Below are 27,923 nucleotides of genomic sequence, written 5' to 3'. Positions count from 1 at the left end.
GGTCTGGCTGACCATATTTCAACTATCAGCCATACAATAGACTAATATTTAAACCATGCTGCATTTAGAAGAAAACCTTTAGACTTCTCAGGGAATCAACAACAGCTATCCATTCACAAAGGTCTCTTAATAGAAACCAAGGACATATTAAATAACATCTGGAAATCTCTCAGTAGATCTTTTAACATGTATCGTTTCAGTTTTTCCAACAGTTATCTACAGTCTTTACAGTTAACCCCGACAAAACGTTATAAACTTTTCTAGGGGTATAATATCCATGTAGGATTTCCTTGCTGTTCCCAATAAAGAGATATGTTCATAACTCAGATGGTGACAGATGATGCATGCCATGTGATTTTGCATTGTTAGTATGAATTTATTCATTTCCACACATTTTTTTTTTCAGTATTTAGAACTTTGTAGTTGCTTTTTACATACTTTTTATAAACACTGAAGAAGCCACTGGTTGTGTGTGAGTAAAACTAATTGCTACAAGTTTTTAAATTCACAATGACTAATAAAAAAAAAAACTTATTTTTATTATGGCATTAACTACAGCAGCAAACAAAGTGAAGGAAAGCTTATTGCCTCCCACCCTCCTCAAGAACCTCAACTTTACATCCAGAGGCTATAGATGTCCTCCTGCAGAGCTAATGTTAAAGATTCTGTATTTCTCTTACATATTTCTCATCCCTGCTTTGTCTTTGTTATTCTTTACTTAAAACTCTATTAACCGTCATGAATGGTTGATTGCCACCATTTATTTATTTCTACTTGATCTTATGTTCTCATGCTCTATAGCAGGGTTTCTCAAACTTTTCCTATGACGGAACACATCACAAATCCTGAAATTTTCACAGAACACCTTAGTTATTTTTTAATGTATTAATTAATAATTAATTGATAATTTAGCTTATTTTTATTATTAATTAATAATTATTTCATAATTAATTAGACACCATTTAAACCATCATTAAATTAATTTGTATTGATTTTCATTGACAAATCCCATTCTGATCACCAAAAATTTATAATATTATAAGTGCTTGCGAGTGAATGCAGACTTTTTCTCCTGTGTGCCAGTAGTCTTCCCCTCCTTTTGTACATCCTGGAGATCACTTTGTAGGCTGGTAGTGGATGACTCACTATCTGTTCCATCACAAACACCTTCAATAAGAGATTTCTTAATACCAAAATTAAACAAAGTCCCTTGTCTCTTATTCATATTAGAATTTCAATCTGTATTCCTAATTGCTTTTAAAAAAATCATGGCACTCCGGTTTCAGAACAAGCACTTACACACTGCAATACGAACTTGCGAAGAAAGTATTCCGTATTAATAGATTTGAGAACCAGATACAGACTCCCTTGATCTTCAATTTATGGAAAAATTTCCTTTATACTTCCTTGCTGATTGGTCACTAACATTTGCAACACAGATGTCATTTCTTTCAGTTTTAAGAACAGAGGATACGCTGCTCATTGTTGTAATCGGCTTGCAGGAAATTTTTATGATCGTCATAAAGGCGGTATTCTCTTTCCCGATTGTTGAAAGATTTTGATGTATGAAAATTAACGATAATTCGTGAATATTTCCATGTTTATAAATATGCTGCTTGGTCACTGGCATTTGCTACACAGATGTCATTTCCTTCAGTTTTGAGAACAGAGGATATGCCACCCATTGTTATAATCTGCTTGCAGGCAATTTTTATGACCTGTCATAAACAGCAGTATTCCCTTTCCAAATGTTGAACGGCTTTGATGTGTGAAAATTAACAATACACAGATGTTATTAGGCGTTCTGGGTCTGAGCTTTTTGACATATTCACAAATACTATTCTCCTCAGAATATTTCTACTATAAAATATTTATTCATGAAAAATGCTTTGAAAACTAAAACGACAAATTCCAAAACTTCTCGCAGAACTCAGTTTGAGAAACCATGCTCTATAGTCTAACAAATTTATTTGTTTTACGACTGCACCAGTTAGACTATGTATCAAGTGCGAGATTATAAGATTTTTAAACTAAAGACAAAGCAGATATTGTTAGTATTCCCGTTTATGTTAATCTTTACCTTTAATTAATCGTGGCGTGATTATTGATCACTTAAACTTTGTTATGCAGGTTCGAAATTTTCAAGATAGTGCATTGACAGAATCAGTCCAATTTGTTGTTCACAAATCATTTAATTAAATCAAAAAGGAATAATTACAGTCTGATCCACATTAACACACACACACACACACACACACACACACACACACACACACACACACACACACAAAATTGCATTACAAGTGTTTGTCAATTTCAGTTCTTCCTGATTCAGGCTTAATTCTGTTTCTTCCCTTAAAGTTAAATCACAATCTAGAATAACCTGTTAGTCATATATACAAAATAATACATACCTTGAGTAAGCTTAAATCAATATTATCTAATACAGCACTCTTCTTACTCTTACAACAATTACCTATACACATGAAATTATACACAATTGAGATTAAGACACACCTAGAGTGAGCTTATTTCGATATTGCTTATGCAATCTTATTCTATCTATACACAGTATAGGTAGAATAAGAATACAATACAGTATAGGTAGAAAGTACCTATACTACCTATACACTTGTTACTTTCTTGCTTGGAAGCATCATATATAAGTACTTACAATTTCTCATTCAACACTGCCTTTTTACATGTTCACACAAAAGTGCTCCTTTTTGTTTGTTTCTTTTCTTCTGCTGGCTCATTTATGATTTCCTGCTAAATTTCTTCTTTGTCTGAGTCATTGATTATTCTATGCCCCTTAGGACCCTTAACATCCCAGCAGTGTGTGGCTCTTTCCTGGTGAGATATCTCAACGATCGACATAATACTTCTCACAGCGATGGACCCAGGTAAGAGATTGAGAAACTTAAGACCTACAATGCTTCTCTCTTGATTACCGACATTGGACCTCGCGTAGCAGTATATACCCAGACAAGAGAAGAGTTAGAAAACTAAGACCCAGTCCTTCTCAATGTTTTGCCTTATAAAGGCGTTTCTCAAAACTTCCATACATGGTCATGTATTGATATCCGAACATGATGATGTCATACTTTGCATCTTTTGAAATTGCACTTAAATGTCAACTTTGTTATTACAGACAAAGTTGACATTTCTTTAAGTGCAATCTCCTTAGAAAAACATATAACAGCGAACATAAGTTACATAGTTACATATCATGAGAGATTTTACACTAAGTTAGTGTCCTGTTGTAATTTAGCACTTAGTGTGTGGTAAATGAATTCTTTTCCTTTTCTTAATTCTGATATAACTTCATAATGATATGCAGACGGCATTCTGTACCGTCTGCATATCATTATGAAGAAACCAAACTGGCCTAGACATGTTTACATGTAAATAATTACATGGTTGCAAAGTGTCCATTGAAGTTAATATAGTATTTGAATATGATTATTGCATGACAACCCCCAAGGAGTCCAAGAACTCAAGGACTTCTTGAAATAGCATGGATATGAAGCTTATATTTTTAATATATTTTATTTTTATGGCTGTTTAGGTTTAAGATATATGCACAAATAAAATACCGAAATTTAAATACTTTATTGAGGTAAATAATTTGTAACAGTAAACATACTGAATAAATAACATTCAAAACATAATTTTTCATTTTCTTCTCTGCAGAAGACACAGGATTTGATAACAAAGACCCCACAGTCAGAGAAAAAAAGACTTAAGGATGGATTGGAAATTGAAGACACGAGGATAGGAAATGGACCAGTGGCAAAAGCTGGAAAATTTGTAAGCATAGCAAATTGTCTTTGCCATATTTCAGTGCTGTATAACAAAGGCTAATTAGACACTGCAAACAGTTTTCATTTTGTGAATGCAGTTTAAACATTAAATTTTAGAATTTGATATAAAGTTGTCTTCTGAAATTCTGCATTGGCTGAATGCTTTCACATTGCAGTTTAAAATTAATAAAATCTTCATAATTGCTAACTATATTTCTAAACTGGAAGTCTCTAAGAATGCACTGAAATTATACTTTTATATCACAATAATTCAGAAAATTCAAGTGGAAAGTGTGAAAATGTGTAGATTTCATTATATCATGCTCAATTTATCTGTAATATATATATTTATTTTAAATAAGTGAACAGCATTTGAATATAAACATTGTAAACATTATAATTTTGCAACCTAGTGCTCTAATTTTGAATTAGTACATCAGTACATGTACTTTTGAATAACTATAAGAAAAGGAAAGAAAAAATTCAGCTTTGTGCACAGACTCTACAAACTGATTGCGATATCTTTCCAGGGTACCTTTGAATGCCTAGAAGTGATAAGTGCAAAATATGGATGGTATAGAGAATGTTTTAACACTAGAGGCATAATTGAGAAGAGTTGTCTTGGATGCTCAAAAAAACTGACCACAACAAAAACATAAGATGAATGAGGAAACTTTTTAATTGTCTTATAAGAGAAGGTGACTGGTGATTATCAGATAATAAACATAAAAAAAATCATTGTAACATATTTTTTAAAATCATTAATTATCCCTAGAACCAAACAAGAAAAAATAAATTGTGAACTCTAGATGTTTGCTTTTATTAGGGAAGCATCAAATTCTGGAGTATTTTTACACTGGTTTTTGTGCAAGAACACTCCATGATGGCAGCATCTTACTTTAATATATGATTGTTTATCACATCTCTTTCCTGATATGTGTTAAAGAATTTCTTTACAAATCCTATCTTAGAAAAGTGTGGGCATCACCTTTTATTATTCTAAAGATTTTATGATTTGAACTTTCTTGATGATAGACGTGTGCACATTTTTTTTAAACTTCAAATTATTATCCGCTGTACAGATTTAACAGTAGTAGATTGTTAAAAGATGCCACCTTTCTCACAATGTCTGTTCAAAAACAATTCCCTAAAAATTACAAGTCTGATACTGAGCACACATCATGTTATACTAAACTGTATACTTATTTTTTGATTTCATTTTGTTTATGTCTATATCAGACTTTTTGAATACTAACTGCAGTTGTCCAAAAGGGACTTCCTTCAGTATTTGGAGTTTGTTTCCAAGATTTGTTTTTCCAGTTTGTTTTCAATATTTGTATTTTGAAACTTTGGATGTGTCAATTATTTCACATGAAATAATATATAGAACATCACTTTAATGGTTTTGAATTTTCTTGAATATATTCTCGTACATATTTTAACATCTTTCATTATATTTTCAATAGCTACATTGATGCAGAGGAGGAAAAGAAGAACAGAAATCTGGTCTTCTAATTCTTCTTGTAGCATTTAGTAGCTTACTGGAAATAAAGTACTGGTTATTGTGTAATGATTGCCTCTATTTTTTCTTGTTGCACAGAAAGATCATGCATAGTTGTGGAAAGTTTTTCATTTGGTTAGAAATTTTAAAAAAATATTCTCTGGATTAGAGATAGTTGTAGAAATTTTTAAAAAATTTAAAATTTATTAAATTCCATCTTAGCTAGAGCAAAGATATTGTAATATAATTTTGGCACATTTTAATCATGTAAAAAAGAAATTATTTATTTATTTACATATGTAAGCTGTAAAAATTATTTAAATATGTCTAGTGCACGAGTTCCATTACTACTTTTACATTTTAAGTCCAATTGGGGGGGGGGGGGGGAATAAAAATGATAGGTATAAAGAAATTTCTGAAAAGATTCCAAATACACCAAGATTCATCCACTCAAAGTCCTAGAATAAATTGTATACAGACAAGCAAAACAACTCTTATAGAGTGTTTATTTTACTAAAAGTGCCTGAAAGAGAACAAGTTTGAAAAGCTTTGCCAGTTATATAGATTAAGAAATTAGAACATCTACAACAAATTATGGACAGTACAATTAATATACTGATTCTCGAATCTTAATTATTGAAATTTGTAAATTTTATTTTCCAGGTTCATGTATATTATGTGCTTAGGTTGGCAAATAACAAACAGATTGAGTCAGTGACACAAAAAGAGAAACCATTCTCCTTCCGATTAGGTAGAAATGAAGTCATTAGAGGTTGGGATTTAGGCATAGAAGGTATGTTTATTAAATTGTTTTGTGCAATGTGATATTTAACACTTGACCTTTTCTAGATTACTATCATTTACAGTGAATTTGAAATATGAAAGTCATATACAGGGTGTTCGGGATAAATTTGACAGTTTCGTAAGGAAAAAGAAAATCTTCTTTGTATCTATTAAATTTAATGAATTGACAAAAAAACATTACAGGCAGAGTTAATTACAATACTATCAACAAGATTTACTCAAAATAACCACCATTAGCATCGATCACAGCTTCAATTCTGCTTCGGAACCTCGAACAAGCTGATGCTACAGTCTCCCTGGGAAGGGCCGCAAAAACTGTTTTAATTTTATCCATTAACTGGGCTTTTGTATTACTGGAAGTGCGATTGGTGTCTTTTTCAACTGCGCCCCATACAAAATAATCCATGGGGTTAAGGTCTGGGGAGTTTGGAGGCCAAACATTTGGACTGGTGAAGTCGTAGAAATTTTCAGACAACCATTTTTGACTTTTCCCAGGGGTGTGGCAAGGGGCCGAATCCTGCTGCCATACATACGGCCTACCATTGGCTACCCTTGTTATCCAGGGCTTGACTACAGTTAGCAACTCCACGAACAAAGCCCGAATTCCAATGCCAGGGTTCTTCAACACCTGTTCCTGCAGATTTGCGAGGAATTCTGCTGTACGAACGCAATCAGATCGTCTGCTAGGGATCTTTCTTCTTGCTACATCCTCGTAGTCACCATTGCAAGTCTCTAGTTCATGCCTGATTGTTTTTACTGTATTCAGGGAGCATTGGGCAGCAGTCGTAATATCCTTATTTTGATGGCGGGCACGAATCATCATGATACAAGTTATTCTCTTCCATGATTCAGGTGGGTTCCAGCTATCCATCCTTTCTGACATCTTGTATATGAATGAAGAAGGGTCCAAACTTTTAAATGAAGAGAAGTGTGTGTTAATACATGTAACTTACGGAAAAATATAATTAATTATAAATATGTCAAATTTATCCCGAACACCCTGTAATTTATAATTCATTGCTGAATTGGTTGTTTGCAATGATCCCTTCATACATAAATGATTGTTAATATAAATTAGATTTGGTCTCCCAGGTTCTAAGGCAATAAAGAAGCTGTGGAATACTGCAAAGAAGAGTTCCAAAGATAAGATCAAGTTTTTAATGGAACATGTAATGTAGTAACAATTGTTAGCAACATGCATTCACAAGAATAAAGAATAATTTTATTATTGCAAATATTTCAACCTGAAATAAACATTCCATTATCAGTGTATTAGCATGATCACAAGGTGAAACTAGAACAAGGAAATGTTATTCTTTTTTTCACAGGTCAGGCCATGTGCCAGAGTGCCACCATGTAGGTGGTTACAAAATAAAATTAAAATAAATTAACTTTAAAACACCATAAAATATAGATAAATAGTTCGAATAATGTAACATTTAAAAAAAAAATTGGGGGGGGGGGATTGAAAGGCATGCTATTGCCCGTTTATGAGCTTGAGACTCTCAAATCTTGGCAGATAGAGTCATTCTAATTTAAGTTTGGGTGCTGTAGAAGTGCTTCAGCACCACTTTCTTTAAACATCCACTCAAGACTTCAAACTAAACCAGCACCAATGTAAAAAGGCTAGTATTGGACCACAGGATATTGTGGTTAGTGTCCACTTGGTGCTGTGCCAGGCCACATTTTTTAGAATTAGTGTTGTTTATATAAGACTGGTGTTCCCAGTGTTTTTTAACTGAATGTCCTATTGTCCAGGAGGAAGAAGTGGGGGGGGGGGGCTATATTTATCTCTCCTTAAAGATAGCCAGGAGAAAAATTTGTCGATAAGATGAAATGTAGTGACTAAATTGTATTTCTTAAGGATCTCTGCTATTCTTCCAAGATGCCAGCAATATATGGAATTAGGACTCATTGTACAAGTTCAGAGATCTTGGGGATAGGCTTGTAAGTGTTCAGGATATATTTAAATTTCCTTGAGATGAAGCCATTCTATAGTATGGTGCTTTGGATGTTCAGTTCTTGTTGAAGTTCCTTGGAATTGGAGCAGATGGCGTGTGCTATTGAGCAAGGATTTAATAATGCCCATTTTTTGAGATGAATAATTGGACTGAATGTTATTGTATGTAGTGGGCTGGCCCATGTCTCCTTTCATAGTAATCAAGAAATTTGTTGTAGCCTAGTACAGCTCAGAGTGGACACTAACTACAATATTTTCTAGTCCAACTGCCTTTTACATTGGTGTTCCCCCCCCCCCCCCAAAATGCTATCCATTGCCAAGGTCTGGGGAATCTCACCTCAAAAAATGGCATGCAACTGTCTATGCCTTCCAATCTCCCCCTATTCTTTTTTAATGTCATGTCATTCAAACTATTAAACATTATTTTTTTATGGTATTTCAAAGTTAATCTATTTTGGTTTTAACTGTAATCGCATTTTATATTTTAAACAAACAACCACCTGTAGGGGTGCTTAAGGGTCAGAGCTGTACAACTGAGAGGAGACCTCCACATCGCCTTTAAAGGAATTCGGAGAACTGGCCAGGACTTTTGACCTAATGTCCAAAATCACCTTCTCGTGGTACACCCTGTTAGATATCTACCTGGATGCTGAATGAATAAGGTTGGGCTGGCAATTTGGGATTTAGCCGACCAAATTATATTCTTATTGGCTAAAACAAAAATAAAAAAAAGTGATGGTACAACATGACAGAATTTCATGCTGGATGGGGCATCGCCTGGTTAAACAAGACCCCCGTTGTTTTCGCCAGGGAACCAGGGCAAACAATGAAAAGTCAGCTACTGGAACAAATCCTAAAACTCACCCCAACTCAATATCACCAGAATAATAAACTTTCAACATTCAATATCACCAGAATAATAAATTTTCAACATTCAATATCACCAGAATAATAAACTTTCAACATTCAATATCACCAGAGTTTAAGATCGGCACTATCAACATAAGAAGCCTGAATGGCAAAGAAATGGAGCTAACTGAGGAATTGGATAAGTACCAGATTGACATAATAGGAGTGACTGAAACAAAGACAAAAACTGGTTATATCTTTCTGAGCAATAAATACAAAATGTTATATTCAGGCGATGACAGTGAAGGAAAAGGAGTAGCCATAGCATTCAACACTAAATATGAGGCTAATCTTCTTGAATGGCAGGCATTCTCAAATAGAGTGATGTGGGCAAATATCAGAACTGGACAATGAGGAATGGGGAATGGGGAACTGGACAATGAGGCTTATTTGTGCCTATGGTCCCATAGAAGGTTCTACTAAGGTAGAAGTGGAGGAATTTTTTGAGGCTTTAGAGAAAGCAACTGACACAGTGAAAAAGGAAAAGTTGGTCCTTGTTAGGGATCTAAATAGCAGAGTAGAAAATGATTGTCAGACACAAAAATATTTTGGGAAAATTTGGAGAAAAGAGCAAACCTAATAATAATGGCAAATGCCTGTTGGATTTCTGCTCAGGACATGGACTGGTTATTACTAATACAATGTTCCAACATAAAAATGTACACAAATTCACATGGAGAGAAGAGGAAGAAGTCTTATTGACTATGTTATTGTTGATAGTGATGTTTTCTCCCTAGTGCAGGACACTAGCATGTACAGAGGATTTGAAATTGGAAGTGATTACCATTTAGTTTTGAGCAAGATAAAATTGAATTTTATATTGAAAAGAAGAACATGTAAGAACGTTTTAAAGCAAATAAAAGTTGAGCAGCTTTCGGATGTGAACTGGACAATGAGGCTTATTTGTGCCTCATTGTCCAGTTCACAAACATTATCAAAGAAAAAATGGAAAAGTTTGAGAACAGGAACTAAACCTTGGAGATTCAGTGGCAAGCCCTAAAGAAAACGCTGATTGATTCAGCCAGAGAGGCATGTGGTGAGGTGGTCTGTAAAGATAGAAAAATCAGAACTCCATGGTGGACACCGGACGTTCTTGGCAAATAAGTCAGCTTGTGTTCTTAGAGAATACAGAGAAAAATGTAAGAAAGCTAAACACTGTGTAAAGCTAGCTAAACAAATGTCATGCCAAGAACATAGAAAATAAATATCAAGAAGGTGGCAAGATATTCTGGAGGTTGTTGAAAAAGCTCAGAAATGGAGGAAAGAGTGCTGTGAAAGGAATTAGAGATGACAAAGGTGACATGAAAACAGGAGAAAAAGATATCTTTGAAATATGGAAAATTATTTTGAAAAATTGCTAAATGAAACAAGCAGTGATGATAGCATAGTGGTTAAAAAACACTGACCAGGCATGTAGTCAGGAATATATATCCATTCTTGAAGTAGAAAAAGTCATCAAAAGCCTGAAACGTGGAGTGGCAGTAGGAGTAGATGATATTCGACCAGAAATGCACAAGAATGGAAGTATAAAAGTCTTAGTGGCTGCACTGCATAGTTCAAAAGTCCTCGACAGAGGGATGAATTCCAGACGATTGGAGTAGAGCTCTCATAGCACCCATATATAAAAAGGGAAATAAAACTGAATGTGAGAATTACAGAAGTATTTTTCTACTGAGTGGTCCTGATAAGATATATGCAAGTATATTTGAGAAACAGTTGAGAAGGATTGTGGAAGAGAAGCTTGGTGAAGAACAAGCTAGATTCAGGCCAAATAGAGGCTGTCAGGATCAGATTTTCACTTTACGACAGATGGTTGAGAAATCGTAGGAATATGACAAATATTTGCGTTTAGGTTTTGTAGATCTGGAAAGTCCATATTGTTAGCCGAATGGTTACACGCTCTGCAACCGTATGCCTGGGAAAGGACTGTACTGCATTCAATTTCTGTTGCTGATGTCTGAGGAGCTTAGGATCTTTCTCAGACATAGCCAAGTTAGCTGGTCTTGGGCATGAACCCCCCCCCCCCCCCCAGTGTTTTTCTCTCCAGATTATCTTGGGTTTTTCCTCCTGCAAGCATGCAAACTGGCCCCGTAAACGCTTCTGCAGACATAGGATACCTTCAGGAATAAGGAGTTACCAACCTATGCCGTAGGATTCGGTTCCGAATGCCTGCACGGTAAAAAGTGTAGGTCTGCATGTGAGCGCAAATCAGGAGAGATCTGGAAAAGCATATGACATGGTGCCAAGAGAGAAACTATTCGAAACGCTAAGCTATATAGTGTCAATGGAACATTATATCAAGCAATACTTAGTGTTTATTTGAGTTGTAAGTTAGCAGTTAGAATTGAAGGAAGTATAAGATGATGGTTTAATGTTAAATCTGGTGTCAGATAAGGATGTACATTATGAAGGAAAGCGGTGTTAAACCTGATATCAAAATTGGATATGTTAATCTCAGTTCTTTGCTTTATGCGGACGATGTTGTATTTCTAAATAAATCTGCTACAAGTCTGCAAGATTCCCTGACTAAATTGAATAACTGTTGTAATAAATATGGTGTGTGAAGGTCTGCACCAAAAAGACAAAGACAATGAAAATAGGCAGAAGCATTGAAAATATCAACTGTGTTGTGAATGGAGAAACTATAGAACAAGTAAAACATTGCAGCTACTTAGGCACAATTTTTAGTGAAGATGGTAAATTAAATATGGAAATAGACAACAGAATCAACAAAGCTGGTATGGTAGGAAGTCAATTGAATAAATTTATATGGAATAAGAGAGAAATTAGCCAAAACACTAAATTTAACTGTATACAAAACAGTATTCGAGCCAATTTTAACTTATGAATCTGAGAATTGGGTCAGAAGTAAAACTCTTGACCAAAGACTAGAGACTGCAGATATGAGAGTCCTGAGAAAGATTAGAAGGCACAAACAGATGGCATCAATGGCAATATCATATTAAAAACGAGGATATTAGGAAAGAACTTGACATCAGTATCCAGGAGTGTGTTAGCAGAGCTAATCTCAGGTGGTATGGTCACTTAAACAGAATGGAAGAGGGAAATATTAGCAAAACAAGTGTTCTCTGCCAGGTTGGCAGGAAAAAGACCCAGAGGAAGACCAAGATATAGGTGGATTAATATGGTAAAAAGTGGCTTAGAAGATAGAAATATAAGATCTGATAATGTTGGTGTCTTGACAGGTAGCAGACTGATTTGGAGGAAAATTGTAGATAAGTTAGTAATGATGTAATTTTTCATGTAGTACTATCATATCCTGTACACACTCTTGAGGGTATATCAGGAATTTGATGATGAACTTTGTAAAAATGAATAATATTCCTTTGTCCTAGCTTCACCTTGTGATAATGCTTAATGCATCGATGATAGCTTGTTAATTCAGGCCAAAATATTTGCAATAATATTTTGGCCTGAATAAATCGAGAATAAATTCTTTATTTGGCAAGAATAAAGAATAATTCTTGTGAATGTGTTTTTTTAATAAAGATCTCAGAATTATGAAATGTAGATTATGAGGATAGATTGAGATCATATAAATCAGTCATAAAAACAACAACAAAAAAAAAAAAAAATTTTCGCATACACTTCACCAACATCCATGGCCTAAACAGCAATATAAATGATTTGCACCACTACCTACAATCATCTAAACCAAAATTACTATTCTTATCAGAACCCCAATTGGCTTAATAACTGCTGTTCACCTCACTGTCCACAAGAGTAGTACTTGAGCATTCATCAAAACTAACATACCATGCCAGAGATTACAAAACCATGAATTCCCCATTTGATGTTTGGCTCAAAATATCCTACCAAGCCAGCCTTACTCTTTTCATACTCACTCTCCAAACTCTGTTAACCATTCTGACCTCTTCAACTGTCTTTCTCTAAAGCTAGACTTTCTACAGTCAAAATAGTGAACATCCTTCTTGTAGATAAACTTCTACGTTGATGACAATGCATACTAGAATATTAATTAAAAACATTAATCAATACTTTAACATTCCAAAAATATAGGAAGGTATTGATTAAAGTTTTTAGTCAATTGGAGACTTGAATTAGCTGACATTACAGTATATTTATCAGTAGAAGTGGTTAAGAAGAGATTTTGTGTGTGTGTGAGAGAGAGAGAGAGAGAGAGAGAGTGGATATTGTAGACAGATGGATAATCTGTGTCCAATATTGGGTATTCTTGTAGGTGTAGATAGATGGATAATTTGTAAGATTTTTACTTACAGTTGATATCTGCATCTCTTCTAACTTGATCAGTGGAATTGGAGAAAAGAGTCGTGAGTTGACTATTAAAATCTAAAGGAAGACAAGCCTGCCCTGGGTATTTGAAATCTGATCAAACTTCACAGATAAATAATAGAAATATCAGCAGCTGTTAGAATTTGGAGAGCAGTAGAGACAGCAAATGAGTAACAATGCAGCAGGAAAATTTTCATCCATAGCAGATCATAAAGAGGGGATTCAAATCTTTCATTTTGTCATATAGAATGTTATCTTCACAAATGCATTAATTCCACTCTTATGGAAGGAAACATGTAGAATGTAGTTTGGAAACCTAAGGTGGACAGTAGTAACTGAGATTTTTTTCAAAAATAGATCAGATTTAGGTCTCTGTAAGTGGTGGGGATGATGATGCACACTGCTGAAATTAGTTAAGTACATGAATGTTGAAGTGGATATGGATCTGTTTTATTTTGAATGTGTTATTTTTTTTGGTATTGTTTTTAGTGGGAATTTTATTTTTTTATCTATGCTAATGAAGTATTTTATGTTGCTCCTCATGGTTGATTAGTTTAAGGAATTACAGTAAGATATGTAGCAAGGGTGAAAGACCCACAGGCACACTTTGCATCCAATTTGCAGTTCACTGCATGACTTTGATAGTTTTCCCCTGTCATTCTCTCACACACACACTTGAATACCACTACATACCACTGTACTCAAATTCCTTTCAGGCACAACCTGGTCAAGTGGTATCAGGATTATTTGCTAGCTAATCAGGAGCTTCCCAATACATTACTATTTGGTTTAGTCCCATGTACTGTCTAGCCTGCAAAACTGTTTTATTGTTGTATACTCTGGGATTCAAACCCCCCTAAATTTCAGGGAATCAAGCTCCTGCACTGTTTACATATAGGACTATCAGAAAGAAAGGGGACAAAAACTGGAACCAAAATCTAGTAAAAGCTACTTCGGGGCTTCTGTTAAGCAAGATGGTGGTGGTGTTTTGCATGTTAATGATCATTTACTACCTATCGATCTAGCTTACATTTTCTCCAACTAGGGAAGAATATGCATTTATAGCAGCAGGACACACAACGTGGAAAGGTGAGATTGGATTAGCTAGGAAGGGCTTCACCATTAATGGCCCAGTTCACAGTGCATGGATTTACTTTTATCTTTTCATCTATTTCAATATTTAACATATCCTGAATTAGTATCAATGGTATAAAATACAACAATCTCAGATATGCTGATGATACCATTCTAATAGCAGAAAACAGAAACAAATTAATCAAAGAAGGTAAAGAGTTTGGATGATATAAATGCAAAAAAAAAAAAAAAAAATTCTGAAAATCTCAAAAGAGAACAGATCCAAGCCAGAAATATTCCTAAACAACATGAAAATTGAACATACAACAGAATAAAAATATTTAGGCATCTACTTTACTGCAGATGGTGAGCAAGATAAAGAAATAAAATAAGAATAACCATAGCTAAAGATGCCTTCTGGAAAAATAAAGATCTCCTCTGAAGTTCTGTGGTTGTCGAGACAAAGAAAATAATGACAAGAACATAAGAGTGGCCTGTTTTTACATATGGAGGTGAGACCTAGGTATTCAAGAAGAGAGTAAGACAACAGATAATGGCCTTTGAAATATGGTGCTATATATAGGAGAGCTCTGAAAAGTTCTCAGCCTAACAATACAAAAACAGATTTATAATTTCAAAATTTTTAATTTTCAACATAATCTCCCTTAAGACTAATACATTTATTCCAGCGATGCTGCAGCGCCGTTATCGCCATTAAAATACCCCTCTACAGCTACAATCACCTCTTGATTTGAAGAAAAATGCTGACCAGTGAGGAAGAGTTTTAGTTTTGGGAAGAGATAGAAGTCAGAGGTAGCCAAATCTGGAGATAATGGTGGATGTGCCAACAATTCATAGTGCAGATCCCTTAATTTTCCCATTGCCAAAGCACCGTTGTGGGCAAGGTGCATTTCCTGATGAAAGATGACTTTTTTTCTTCTGCAAACTGGGTCTTTTCTCACGAATTTCTTCGTCTAGTCTCATTAAAAGATCGGAATTATATTCCCCATTTATTGTTTTACTCTTTTCAAGATAATTAGGAAGCAAAATGTCTTTAGTATCCCAAAACACCAATGCCATTACTTTGTCTTCTTTGGCGCTAAACAACTGTCTTCTGTGAACAGTGGACAGAAGACAGTTTGACTGCTGTTTGGATTCTGGTGTGTAATGGTGAATTCAAGTCTCATCCATAGTAATAAATCGACGCACAAAATCAGTTTTATTCTTGTTAAAATGTTCCAAGTACTGTTCAGAGATTTTCATGTGAGTGGGGCACCATTTTGCACAAAGCTTTTTCATTTGCAATTCTTCATGCAAAATGTATCCTACATGTTCTTTTGAAATGCCTATAGTCAGCAGTTTCAAGCACTTTGACTCGCCGGTCATCCAGTACCATATTGTGCACTTGATCAATGATTTCTGGTGTTATCTTTTTTGGACGTCCTTCATATGGATCATCTTCAAGGGTACTTTTAAACTCAGCAGCCTATTTCTTAATTGTGGAAAATAAAGGAGAAGAGTGCCCATAAACTTTTATGAACTTCGAATGAATTTCTTTTGGCGTTATAAAATTCTTTGTAAAAGAAAGTTTAAACCACACGATACTCAATTTTATCCATTTCAAGGGATACAGACAACACTTTTGCTTCAGACAGTTGTATAAAAACTACTTAATAGAATGACTTGCAATTTCACATGGATGCTTATGACAGATGTACCAACTTAGGAAAAAAAATCTTGCCGATAGTGTTGCCATCTATGGTCAAGGCCAAGAACTTTTCAGACCACCCATGGATGTCCTGCAGAGAATGAGAACTCAGATCTTTATTACAGGAAATGATCCAGAGAAAGATGAGATTGACAGGACATGTATTGAGAGTTTCAGCAGGACGGAGGATACTAACAGTTTTGGAAGGAAAAATTATGGGAAAAGGATCAAGAGGTAAAAACGAAGGACATGGTTTGAAGATATAAGATCATGGAGACAGGATCACATGGCTATGCAGAAACAAAAAAGGAAAGCCACCAATAGAGAGAACTGGATGGTCATGGTGCTGCACCCCTCTCACTGAGAAAGCTACATGAAGAATTATTTTTTTTCCTCCAGGTTTGGTGGTAGTGCCCTATTAGCAACAGAAGAATGTGTATTATCTCAATATTACATTGTTATGCCATGTTATAATAAAAATGCTTAAATGAGGAATACTCAATTTGATTTATTTTGTTATATATTGTGTACTTTAAATACATTAATTTTAATTACATATACAGCATACCAAATTGTATTTGTTTGATTCTGTTTTATCTGCTAACACGAATAAAATGTAATATTTAATTGATTTTAGGTATGAAAGTTGGAGGGAAGCGAAAAATTGTAGTTCCACCCAAATTAGGGTAAGTGAGAATGCAAATTGATCATTTATTTAAATACTTAGTTATTAAGACAACTAAATTTAATAATACAATGATATATTTCTCTGAGGTAATCAGCAGATGGTTCAAAATCTTCTTTCACATCATTTTGGAGGTTAGTCGTGAATTGCCGACTATTTTACTTTAATAAGTAAATTAAGGTTGTCCTCAGAATACAGCAAAAGTCTGTTCTTAATTTGAAGACTAATGAAATAAGGTTGTATTATAAAAAGTAATTTCGCTTGATTACAAAGTAAATTATACTTCACAAATTCTTGTTTAATCCTTTCTTCAAGTGTGAGCAAACGAAATATTTTAGTGTAGTATTTTAATAATGAAGTGATGCCTTTGTTACTACTTGTATGTGGAAAATATGACTTCTGCATTCATTCAACCTTGGTATCTTCTTGGGTCTGGCTCCCACTGATGAAACCTCAGTAAAGGTCAAAACCAATCTGGTTAGTGACTCCTTCCCTTGATTGTATAGCAGTATGCACGTCCAAAAGGAAATCTGTTGCTTTGTATTATGGAGTACTAAAGCAATTGATGTGAATTCAACAGCCTCTATATACAAATAGCCTAGTCATAAAGATACTTCATGTGCAGACTTCGTTTGCTTACACTTGGTAAAGGATTAAACAAGAATATAATTTCTTGTCAAGTATGATTTAATAAGGCTGAATTATTCAGGTGTGAAAGAAACAATAGCAGAAAAGGAGGTGGGGAGGAATATATTCATAAGCCATAATCATGGGAAGGTGGTTAGAGCCATAAAAGGTTTGAAACAGAGCTAGCAATGAGCAAAAAACTTCAACCATGTGTGACAAACTCATATTTTCAACAATTCACTGTAGCACTTTTTGAAATGGGATATTCTGACTAGCATTATTTGGTATTCTGAAAATCAGATCTTTTAAAAGCCAACGAGATGGGCAGGCAATTCTGAATTATTTCTGTAATCTATATTTTATATTCCAACAGAAATTGAGCTATTGTATATGTATAGTTTAATGTCAAAATATATGCTTTCTATAAAAATTGGAAAGATTAAAAAAAATTGTGTTGAGAATGAAAAATTTATTTTACAGTTGGCTAACATAAATTTGCATTTTGAATTTAGTATAGTTAAATGAAAGGAAAAGTGTATGTAACTGCAAGGCATGAAATTCTTTTATTCATGTGATCAACACTCATGCTTTTAATTGGATTCCCAGTGTGACCATTACGATATATGTTAAAGATAATAATTGATTTTGACCAAAAGCTTTCCAAGTCAAGAACTTAACAGGGCAAAAGTTTTTAGTTTTATCACTAAAAATTTTATTATTAATGCCAAGTATTATATTAATTGCCTCTCACTACATCAGACACTTATAATAAACTACCAAGAAAGTCCTACCCAGTTCCTCATATTCATAATCTGTTAAAAAAAAAAAAAAAAATTCATTGTACAAACTATCTATCCTCTGTAACAAACTGTTCCTGCGGGTGGGGGGGGGCTTGGTTTCCTACAAGTTTGCTAGGAACTAACTAGCTCCTAGCAATAAGAGAACTGGTTTCTTGAATTCGATTCTTACCCTATTGCAGAGGAAATTCTCTATAGTAAACTATTCCTGTAAGACCTACAACTTTATTGTAGTGAGGGTCAACTGTGTTTTGAGATTTGTTTTTTCTGGAAAGAAAGGGAAGAGGCAGTGACATTAAAATTATTTTATTATTTTTTTTTTAAGCATTATATGCTCATTCGGATGTTGTGATAATTACTCCATTGCAACATAAAGCATGTCAGGAATGAAAAATGCTGTATTGTCAACTTTATAACTTGAATATGCCTTTAAGACCCTCGATTAGCATTCTAAAATTCCCTTCATTATGCAGAATTAAAAACATAAAAAATATATAATTTTAAATAAAACCTCTTGCAAATAACTTAGTGGAGGATTCATGTAACCTATATGAATCAACTGAAATATTGTTTCTTTCAGAAAAGAAAATTGTTTTATGCAAAATTTCTAATCAGTGAAATATTGGAAATGAAGATAAATAGTAATAGGAAACATGAAATTATGAAAATGAAGTTTGAGCTAATGAATTCAACTTCAGTCATTTTCATGTTTTTTTGAACTTGAATGTTTTTTTTGCTGAATGTCTCCTTTAAGACTCATGCATTCATATGAGTCTTCGAACATTTCATTTCTGGTTCATTTCCAGGACTAGCTAAATTGTATAATTTCTTTAAGAAATCCAACATGAAAATTAGCAGGAATATGGAAAACGTCAGCTGTGTTCACTGGGGAACATATAGCACAAATAAAACATTTCAACTGGTTAGGTACAGCTTTCACTGAAATGACAAATTAAATATGGAAATAGACAATAAAATAAGTAAAGCTTATGTTGGGGAGAAACTGAATAAATTTATATGGAATAACAAAAATTCTCCACAACTAGCAGAATACAGGATAGCATTCAAACCATTTTAACTTATGGATTTGAGAGGTGGGTTATAAATGAAGCAGTTGATCAGACTAGAGATTGTAGATATATGAGAGTTCTGGGGGGTGGGGAATTGAGAGCAAGCAGGTGACAGTAGCAGAATCATATTTAAAAAAAAAGTGATAAGAAAGATGAGAAAAAAACTATCAGAGGTATGGTCACTTAAACAGGCTGGAAGAGGAAAGGTAATCAGAACAAGTGTTAAATGTAAGGAATAAAGCCAAGAGGAAGACCAAGATCTCTAAGATCTAAATGGATTGAAGTAGTTAGTAGTACTTTACACTGACATAAGAATAAGATCTGACAGCACTGGAGACCTGACAAATGGCAAATACAGATTAATTTGGAAGATAATTATTGAGAGGAAGAAGCTCATGATAACGTAAACATATGCTGTACAGCTTTTTGAGGTACCTATCAAGAATTCGGAAATTCTTGATTTATGTGAATAATATAATTACAAAATTGAACTATTAAAGATTTATATGCATGTTTTCAACCATAGTATTACATTTGATTTCTTCTGTGATACATGTTTTGATGACAATAACAATGCTAATACAAATTTAACTTATTTTTGCAGATATGGAAACAAACAGAATAGTGGCATTCCACCTAATAGTACACTACATTTTGAAGTGGAATTAAAAGCAGTCAATTAAATATTTTTTAATTTTATTAAAAACAATTTCTTTATTCCTTTATAAAACTTGTTTGAAATGAGTTTTATGTTCAGTGTCATTTGTGCTTTATAATAAAGTTTTAAAATTACTTTTCATCTGGTCAGATGTATGTTAATAGAAGAAATTGGATTCACATATCATACTACTATGGCATATGACAAATACATAAATATTATGATAGTAAGCAGAACAGAACTTGAAAATTAGCAGTTAAACTGTGGAATTGGAAAGCAAAACAAGTCAAATTAGGATGTTATAGCTGTAACTATATAAGATTCGTAAAGATTAATGAAGCAGATTATTTGGTAGAGAAGAGAGCAAAATACTGAAGAGTTTAAAGTGCAAAAATATCTTGATCCTCTCTGGTTGTGGCTCCTGCTTAGAATATTCAGTAGACATGGTAACATTGCTCATCATTGGGAAATACTTGGATTGCAATTGCATCTAGAACATGAGGAATCATTAAATCATTAGTTTTTTTAGCTGAAGGAGAGTTTGTTGGTATATCATACAGAGGTAGCAGTTTTCCCTCTCAGAAGCCTGTTTTTTCTTTTTGCAGTTGGATAGAATATGTATTTAGCATACATAACGTACTGGTCTCATAGGCATTTCTTTGGTCATAATTCAAACAAAACCAAAATCATTCTGGTGAGAGGAAGAAAATACTTGGGACAAATATACTGAATAAAATTAAATATTACTCATCACTGAAAATATTCATTGAGAGAGGGAATGGTAATATGGCAAGTATTTATCACATAATTGAGAATACAAAATCCCCAGTAATTTCAGGAGTGCACTCATACTATTGCAAAGTAAAATAAAACAGTGCAGGAACTGGAGAAATATGTTTACCGAACATCCCAGGAATGTGCATGTGATATTAAGTACAGATGGGACATTCAAATATATAAATAGGATTTGGACAGGACTAGATAGGGGTTGGGACTAATATTACTCCCACCCAAAAAAAGGGGGCAAATGTATACAACTGTGGACCCAAGTAATTTGTACTGGCTTCTTCCCTTCTCTTTGGCCCTGAAGATGAACAGCAAGCAAGAACTAATGCTTATTAAAAATCATAATAATTAATCCTAACAAATTTAGTATCAATTAGGATTTGCTAAACTACATTACACCTTCTGTCCAAAAAGAAACTGAACTTTTGATAGAAAATAAAATGCATGCCAATTATAATTATTCAAATCATTATACTGTTGGATCATCCTTCCTGTCTTTTGATCCGCCATCTTGCTTTAACGTTGTTCTTATTAAAGTTAATTATTTGTATGTTGATTACTAATTCGAATATAGGGAAATTTCTATTATACTGCGCCACCCTATATTAGTTTCTCATGTTCTAGATGCAATTAGTCTATGCAAAATAGTGTAATCAAATATTAATTAACTTTAGCAGTCTAATGTTTATATATAGGCCGAATTTTACATTAACATTTGAGGTTCCCGCTAGGTCTGATAATTTTATGAACAGTGCAGTGGAAAAGATTCAGGCTAACAACAAATTGAAATCAATAACACAAAACATTTAATGCAAGGTTATATAATATATACATAAACATACTTTGGTTATAAGATAATGCAAAATTAACTCGGTTCAACTACACATAACATTCATTTAACTTTTGGTATTAAACACTGAGCTTCAAAATCTAATTTCTCCCTAATAGGCAAAGATAGTTCTAAAGTTCTTTACCACTGAAATTCACAGCAAATATTTTAACAATAGTATTCTTTATATATCCCTTAGTCAGAAATCACATAGCTCAGTCAAGAGATAGCTATCACCTTAAGGGGGGAAGACTATTAATCTTCTAGCTTCGGCTAATTTCAGCATAAACACCACAGTTAATGTTAGGATTTAACAGAAGGAGATAACTCTTATAACTTCTCTAAAATGCTATAAAGTACAACTGTTCTTACCGGAATAAATCTTTGCACATATTATTCACTGAGGCACACTTAAAACTTTAGATAATTATCACACTGGAGCTACACATTTCAAAAGTAATCTTCTTTAAATTAACTTCATCTTTAACTTCAGCACATCACAAATGCAGACACACTTGCACTAGAAAATTCACTTATTCCTCATATACTACTTTACAATAGAATCAGCTTTCATTTATCTTCTTTGAAAATTCTGGAATACAACATTAACTTCAGAATTCCATATCAATATTCTGAGTTATCAATTTACATTTTGATCCTTTGTAATCTGATCACAGCGCTTAATTCTTTGTACTACAGCCTCTTATTTAACTCTGTGCTGCCAATAAATTATTTCCTCATCTCTATTGTACTGTTCTCAGTGCCATTGCTGTGCTGAGTGCTCCATTTCAAATTGAAATTTCAATTTCTATTTTTAACTCTGTCTCCATGACAACAATTAGAGCAGTGCATAAGCATTACATAACATTATATCTTTACATACAGAAACTAAATAAAAGGATATTTTTCAATTCAAATAATATATAATTTAATATGATGAACACAAATTCTTCTACTATTAATATATATCTTTACATACAGAAACTAAATAAAAGGATATTTTTCAATTCAAATAATATATAATTTAATATGATGAACACAAATTCTTCTACTATTAATATAGGAATAAATAAAACAATCTGAACGTTATTTTTATACAGCGTCCTTTCCATTATTAATGCATATCCTAGATTAAATAATTAAATAAAAAAAAAACTCAAAGGTAATTACATGAATAATAGTTTATATCAAGAGATTTACATAAAATAATATCTACAAATGTAGCCTTTGATATGGTGGATTCTGAAGGGAGTATAAATAATTACAATTTCTCTTCATTCAGAATCCAACAATACTCTCCCACAGCTTTGATACAGCATTTGGCACTGGCAATTAATTCATTAAATTAGTTTTTATATTGATTTTTTTTGGATACTGTTGAGGGTCATGGTTACTGCTGCTTGAACGTTTTCAACGGTGTCGTATCACTTTCTTTTCATCGGCAAATGAAGTTGGGGAAGAGAAAGAAGTCATGGGGGTGCTAAATCGGGTGAATGTGGCAAGTGATCCAACACACAAACTTAGTTTTTACTCAAAAACTGTCTCGCAATGTTCAAACGATGAGATGGTGCATTATCATGCAAAAGTGACCAGCTGCCTCAATCATGATATTCATGCCGTATGCGATGGATTCTTGCTATCAATCACTTCAAAACTTCTCAATAAAACTCATATCGTAGAAATAAATCAGCATTGTCTTTACTTTTGACTTCTCCAAGCGACTTTTTTTCGGATGCTCCTTTTCTGGTGGTTTCCACTCAGCACTCTGACGCTTTGTTTAGGGCTCATACCCAAAACGCCATGTTTCGTCACCAGTAACTATCGTTTTGAGGAAGTTCAAGTCCTTACGAGGTTTTAATGAGGTGTTCAATTCGATACATTTTTTGTCGTTGGTCAACTTGTGGGGAACATATCATGAATTCAATTTATGAAGGCCCGAACTCTTAGTCAAAATATTGTGCACAGTTGATTTTGGAATCCCCAATTCATCTTCAATCAATCTTACAGATGATTTCGGGTTTTCTTTGATGAAATCATGCAGTTTTTGGATGGCCCGACTTTTCGTCATTCTCAAGCATCTCACAACCACCTTGAAATTGCTTAAACCACTCGTAAACTGGAGTATGGGATAAGCATTCATCACCATATGCTTTTTGAAGCATTTGATGCTTTTCGGTAAAACTTTTACCAAGTTTAGCACAAAAGTCAATCGCAGCTCTCTGTTTGAAACTCATTTTCTGACCGTTTGTCAAAACACATTGTAACTCAGTTTCTAATGAAACAAATGTCATAAACAGTTGACACAACACTAATGAAGGTTGCCGCTTTCGACAACAAAAAATATACAACAGGTGGCGCCACTAGTTTCTATTTTCTAAAAGTTTGGTTTCTTTTTGGACAGAGGGTGTATAATTCAACGTACTTAAGCTAATTAATAATTCAGTTTTTAAGAACCTTGTGTGCAGAATATGGTATCATATTTCTTTTATAATAAAATATGCTTAGCATTCCCATTAATATAGAAAGTCTTTTTACTTGGATATAATTGAAATTAAACTTGCCACAAAATTATATACTTGTCTAATTCTTTATCATGCAATGATGCCCATTATCCCCATGCCTGTTCAACATATATCTAGATCAAGTTGTAAAGAAAGCAATAGACAATGAGCCTGGAATCAGTGTCAATGGTTTAAACATAAATAATATCAAATATGCAGATGATCTCGTCCTTATTGCAAGAACCCCAAATGAACTACAAAGGTTGATAAACAAGCTAAACGAAACCTGTAAAACACATGACAGTAACTATATAAAAGACAAAGGTGTTGAAAAGGGAGGAACAGAACTATCATCTCAGCCACCCTAAATGGAGAACAAGTAGATAACTTCATATATCTTGGATCAAAACTAAGAGAAACAATAGATGAATTCAAAACAATCAAACACAGAATAGCGATAGGATGGACCATCATGGAAAAATTACAGAAAATCTGGAAAACAAACAAGATATCTAAGCAAGCCAAAATCAAATTATATGAATCAATAATTATACCAACATCATCCATGGAGCCGAAGCGTGGACAGTTAAGAAAAGAGAGGAGAAAAATCTTCTGGCATTTGAAATGAAATTGTTGGATAGAAAAGAAAACAAACAGCACAGTCAGACAAGAATTATTATATAAAAAGATAATAATAGAAAAAATTAGAATACAACAACTGAGATGGTTTTCCACACTGTACACATGGATACAGACAGACTTCCTAACGTATTAATCAATACTTTTCCAACTGGAAAAAGAAGATCTGGAAGACCAAGAATTACCTGGCTGAAATCAATAAAGAACATTTCAGGATGCAGAACATATAAGGAACTTTTTTGGACAGCAAGGAATAGAGAAGACTGGAAGATCCTGCTCAAGAGAAGACCCAACCTGTCTTAGACGGAAGAGAAGAAGAATTCTCTCTCCAAGCAAATAAAGTAAGCAAATAAAGGTTGTGTGTGAAGTATCTTCACAACTAGGCTACTTATATATAGAATCTAATGACTTTCCAGACTGGTAATGCTATGCATTATTTCCCATAATGCATAGCATTATACATATCTGAAATGGTGTGTACTTTGCACTGTGGAATACAAAGGCAGTTGATGTGAAGTCGTTAGCCTTGCTTAGTTGTGAAGATACTTTACATGCAAACTTTGTTTGCTTACACTTGGATAAAGGATTAAACAAGAATATAATTTCTTGACACATTTGATTTTACTCAGCTCAAGCACCAATAAGAGTATTGCTGTGAACAAAAAGCATCGGTTAACAGAAATATTCAGTGATGTTTTGATACTGTGAAAGATGCTTGGATTACTGGCACAGTTATAAGATCTTTTTATTGGTGTTGTCTATTGCTCAAATATGTAGTTCTGCATTTTCTGCAGGTAAGATACTACCCAAAAGTATGGGGAATTTATGAATCAGTATGCCAATTGCCATCAAGCTGAGAGACTATGTTTTTGGGTTACTTGCATTTTTATATCATGTTTTAGTGGTTTGTTGATTTTCTTCAACTAAAATGGCAGATTTTTAGGGGCAAAGAATCTGCATCGAATTTGGCTTCAGTCTCAAAAATACTACTACTGGTTTGTGGTACAAACACTTCAAGGATGGATGACCATAAACATGCATGAGACTTTTCTTGCAGACCATATGCAAAGTATCCATGACATATGTGATATCGTAGGACTGTTGTACGGGACATTCAATTCATTTTGTTGGACATTTTGAACATGAGACATTACTGCAAAATGCTGCCCACACCACTCACTATTCAACATTCCTGGCTTCTTAAAAACAAAGCAATCATTCCCCATCCCCACTATTTGCCTGACCTCTCTCTCTCCCTGCAACTTTTTCCTGAAAGAGCATTTTCACAGGATTGAGGAGATCCAGACAGAATCACAGGAGGTGCTCTTTCAGGACATACCCTCTGCAAATTAATCTGACCTGAAAAATGAATCAAGTCACTTCATTCCTGAACTAGGCATATCCATTTTACAGCTTTCTGGATAGATACAGCCCACTAAAAATTTTAATCTGCCTCTGAGAATCCTCACTTCACCTTCCCCTTGACCATTAAAGCTTGGTCTACAAGAGCCAAGTAACCTCACATAACTTTGTCCCCATCTATCAAATTCCTGATAAGGGGAGCGTACGAGATATTATGATAGCACTACATGAAAAGTTTACATCATTACCAACTTGCTATCAACAATTTTTCTCCCAAATTAATCTTATCAGATATATTTGATCTTCTAAGGCACTTCTTTCTGTATTAGTTCACCTAGAGCTTGGTCTTTTTCCTGTCATTCTGCCAAAAAATACTTGTTTTTTTAACCTTTCCCCCTCACATTGTGTTTGTGACCATACTACCTTAGATTAGATTAGCTCTAATTCCTGAATGCTAACAGTGTCAGTATCCTCATTTTTAATATAATACTGCCATTAATGCTATCTCTTATTTCTTACTCGGCTCTCAGATCCATAAGTTAAAATTGGTTTGAACACTGTCTTGTATACTGTTGGGTTTCCTAAATTGATGTTTATGACCGGTCATAAAAATTGCCTGCAAGCCGATTACAACAATGGGCAGTGTATCCTCTGTTCTCAAAACTGAACGAAATAACATCTGTGTTGCAAATGTCAGTGACCAAGCCGCATATTTTAAACATGGAAATGTTCGTGAATTATCGTTCATTTTCACACATTAAAATCTTTTAACGTGTTGTACCTTCATTTTTTATTTTGGTTTAACCAATAAGAATACAATTTGGTCGGCTAAATCCCAAATTACCAGCCCATCCTCATTCGTTCAGTATCCAGGTAGATACCCAACAGGGTGCACCTTGAGAAGGTGAGGATTGGACATTAGGTCAGGAGCCCTGGTCGGTTCTCCACGTTCCTTTAAAGGCTATATGTGGAAGTCTCCTCTCAGTTATACAGCTTTGACCCTTAATCACCCCAGAAATGCCGAAGTATGGTGGTATAAAAGTCTTATAGTGGCTGCACGGCATAGTTCAGAAAGCCTGGACAGAGAGACGAATTCCCGATGAGTAGAGCTCTAATAGTGCCCATATATAAAAAGGGAAATAAAACAATGTGAGAATTACAGTTATTTCCCTAATGAGTGTTCCTGGCAAGATCTATGCAAGTATACTTGAGAAACGGTTGAGAAGAATTGTGGAAGAAAAGCTTGGTGAAAAACAAGCTGGATTCAGGCCAAATATAGGCTGTCAGGATCAGATCTTCACTTTACGACAAATAGTCGAGAGAGCATGGGAATATAACAAAGATCTGTATTTAAGTTTTGTCGATCTGGAAAAGACATACGACAAGGTGCCAAGAGAGGAGCTATTCAATACGCTACAGTTATATGGTGTCAGTGGGGCTTTGTATCAAGCAATACTTAGTCTGTATTTGAGTTGTAAGTCGGCAGTTAGAATTGAAGGATGTACAGGAAGATGGTTTAATGTTAAATCTGGTGTGAGATAAGGATGTACATTATCCCCTCTCTTATTCATTATCTATATGGATTACATTATGAAGGAAAGTGGTATTAAACATGATATCAGAATTGGAGATGTTAATGTCAGCTCTTTGCTTTATGTGGATGATGTTATACTTCTGAATAAGTCCGCTACAAGTCTGCAAGAGTCTCTGACTAAATTGAATAACTGTTGTAATAGATATGGTATGAAATTCAGCAATCCAAAGACAATGAAAATAGGCAGAATCATTGAAAATGTCAGCTGTGTTGTGAATGGAGAACCTGTGGAACAAGTAAAACATTTCAGCTACTTAGGCATGATTTTTACTGAAGATGGTAAATTAAATATAGAAATAGACAACAGAATCAGCAAAGCTGGTATGGTGGGAAGTCAACTG

General features: G+C 34.1%; 1 protein-coding gene across 1 annotated transcript in view; it reads left to right on the top strand.

Annotated features, from left to right (window-relative positions):
* LOC150101851 (uncharacterized) overlaps positions 1-19,994 on the top strand; it is a 126,182-nt gene extending 106,188 nt beyond the window's left edge. The window contains exons 10-13 of the mRNA XM_090400678.1: positions 3,694-3,810; positions 5,968-6,097; positions 16,672-16,720; positions 19,818-19,994. Coding sequence (XP_090256804.1) covers positions 3,694-3,810; positions 5,968-6,097; positions 16,672-16,720; positions 19,818-19,896 — 375 coding nt within the window. The 3' untranslated portion in view covers positions 19,897-19,994. The remainder of the gene's footprint in view (positions 1-3,693; positions 3,811-5,967; positions 6,098-16,671; positions 16,721-19,817) is intronic.
* Positions 19,995-27,923: the final 7,929 nt, after the last annotated feature.

Source organism: Typopeltis vanoorti, chromosome 11 (assembly GCF_054136105.1).
Source record: "Typopeltis vanoorti isolate ZY-2024b chromosome 11, IOZ_Tvanoo_1.0, whole genome shotgun sequence".
Classification (NCBI taxonomy): Eukaryota; Metazoa; Arthropoda; class Arachnida; order Uropygi; family Thelyphonidae; genus Typopeltis; species Typopeltis vanoorti.
The sequence above is the reverse complement of the archived record's forward strand: the minus strand, read 5'-3'. Positions and strand labels throughout refer to the sequence as shown.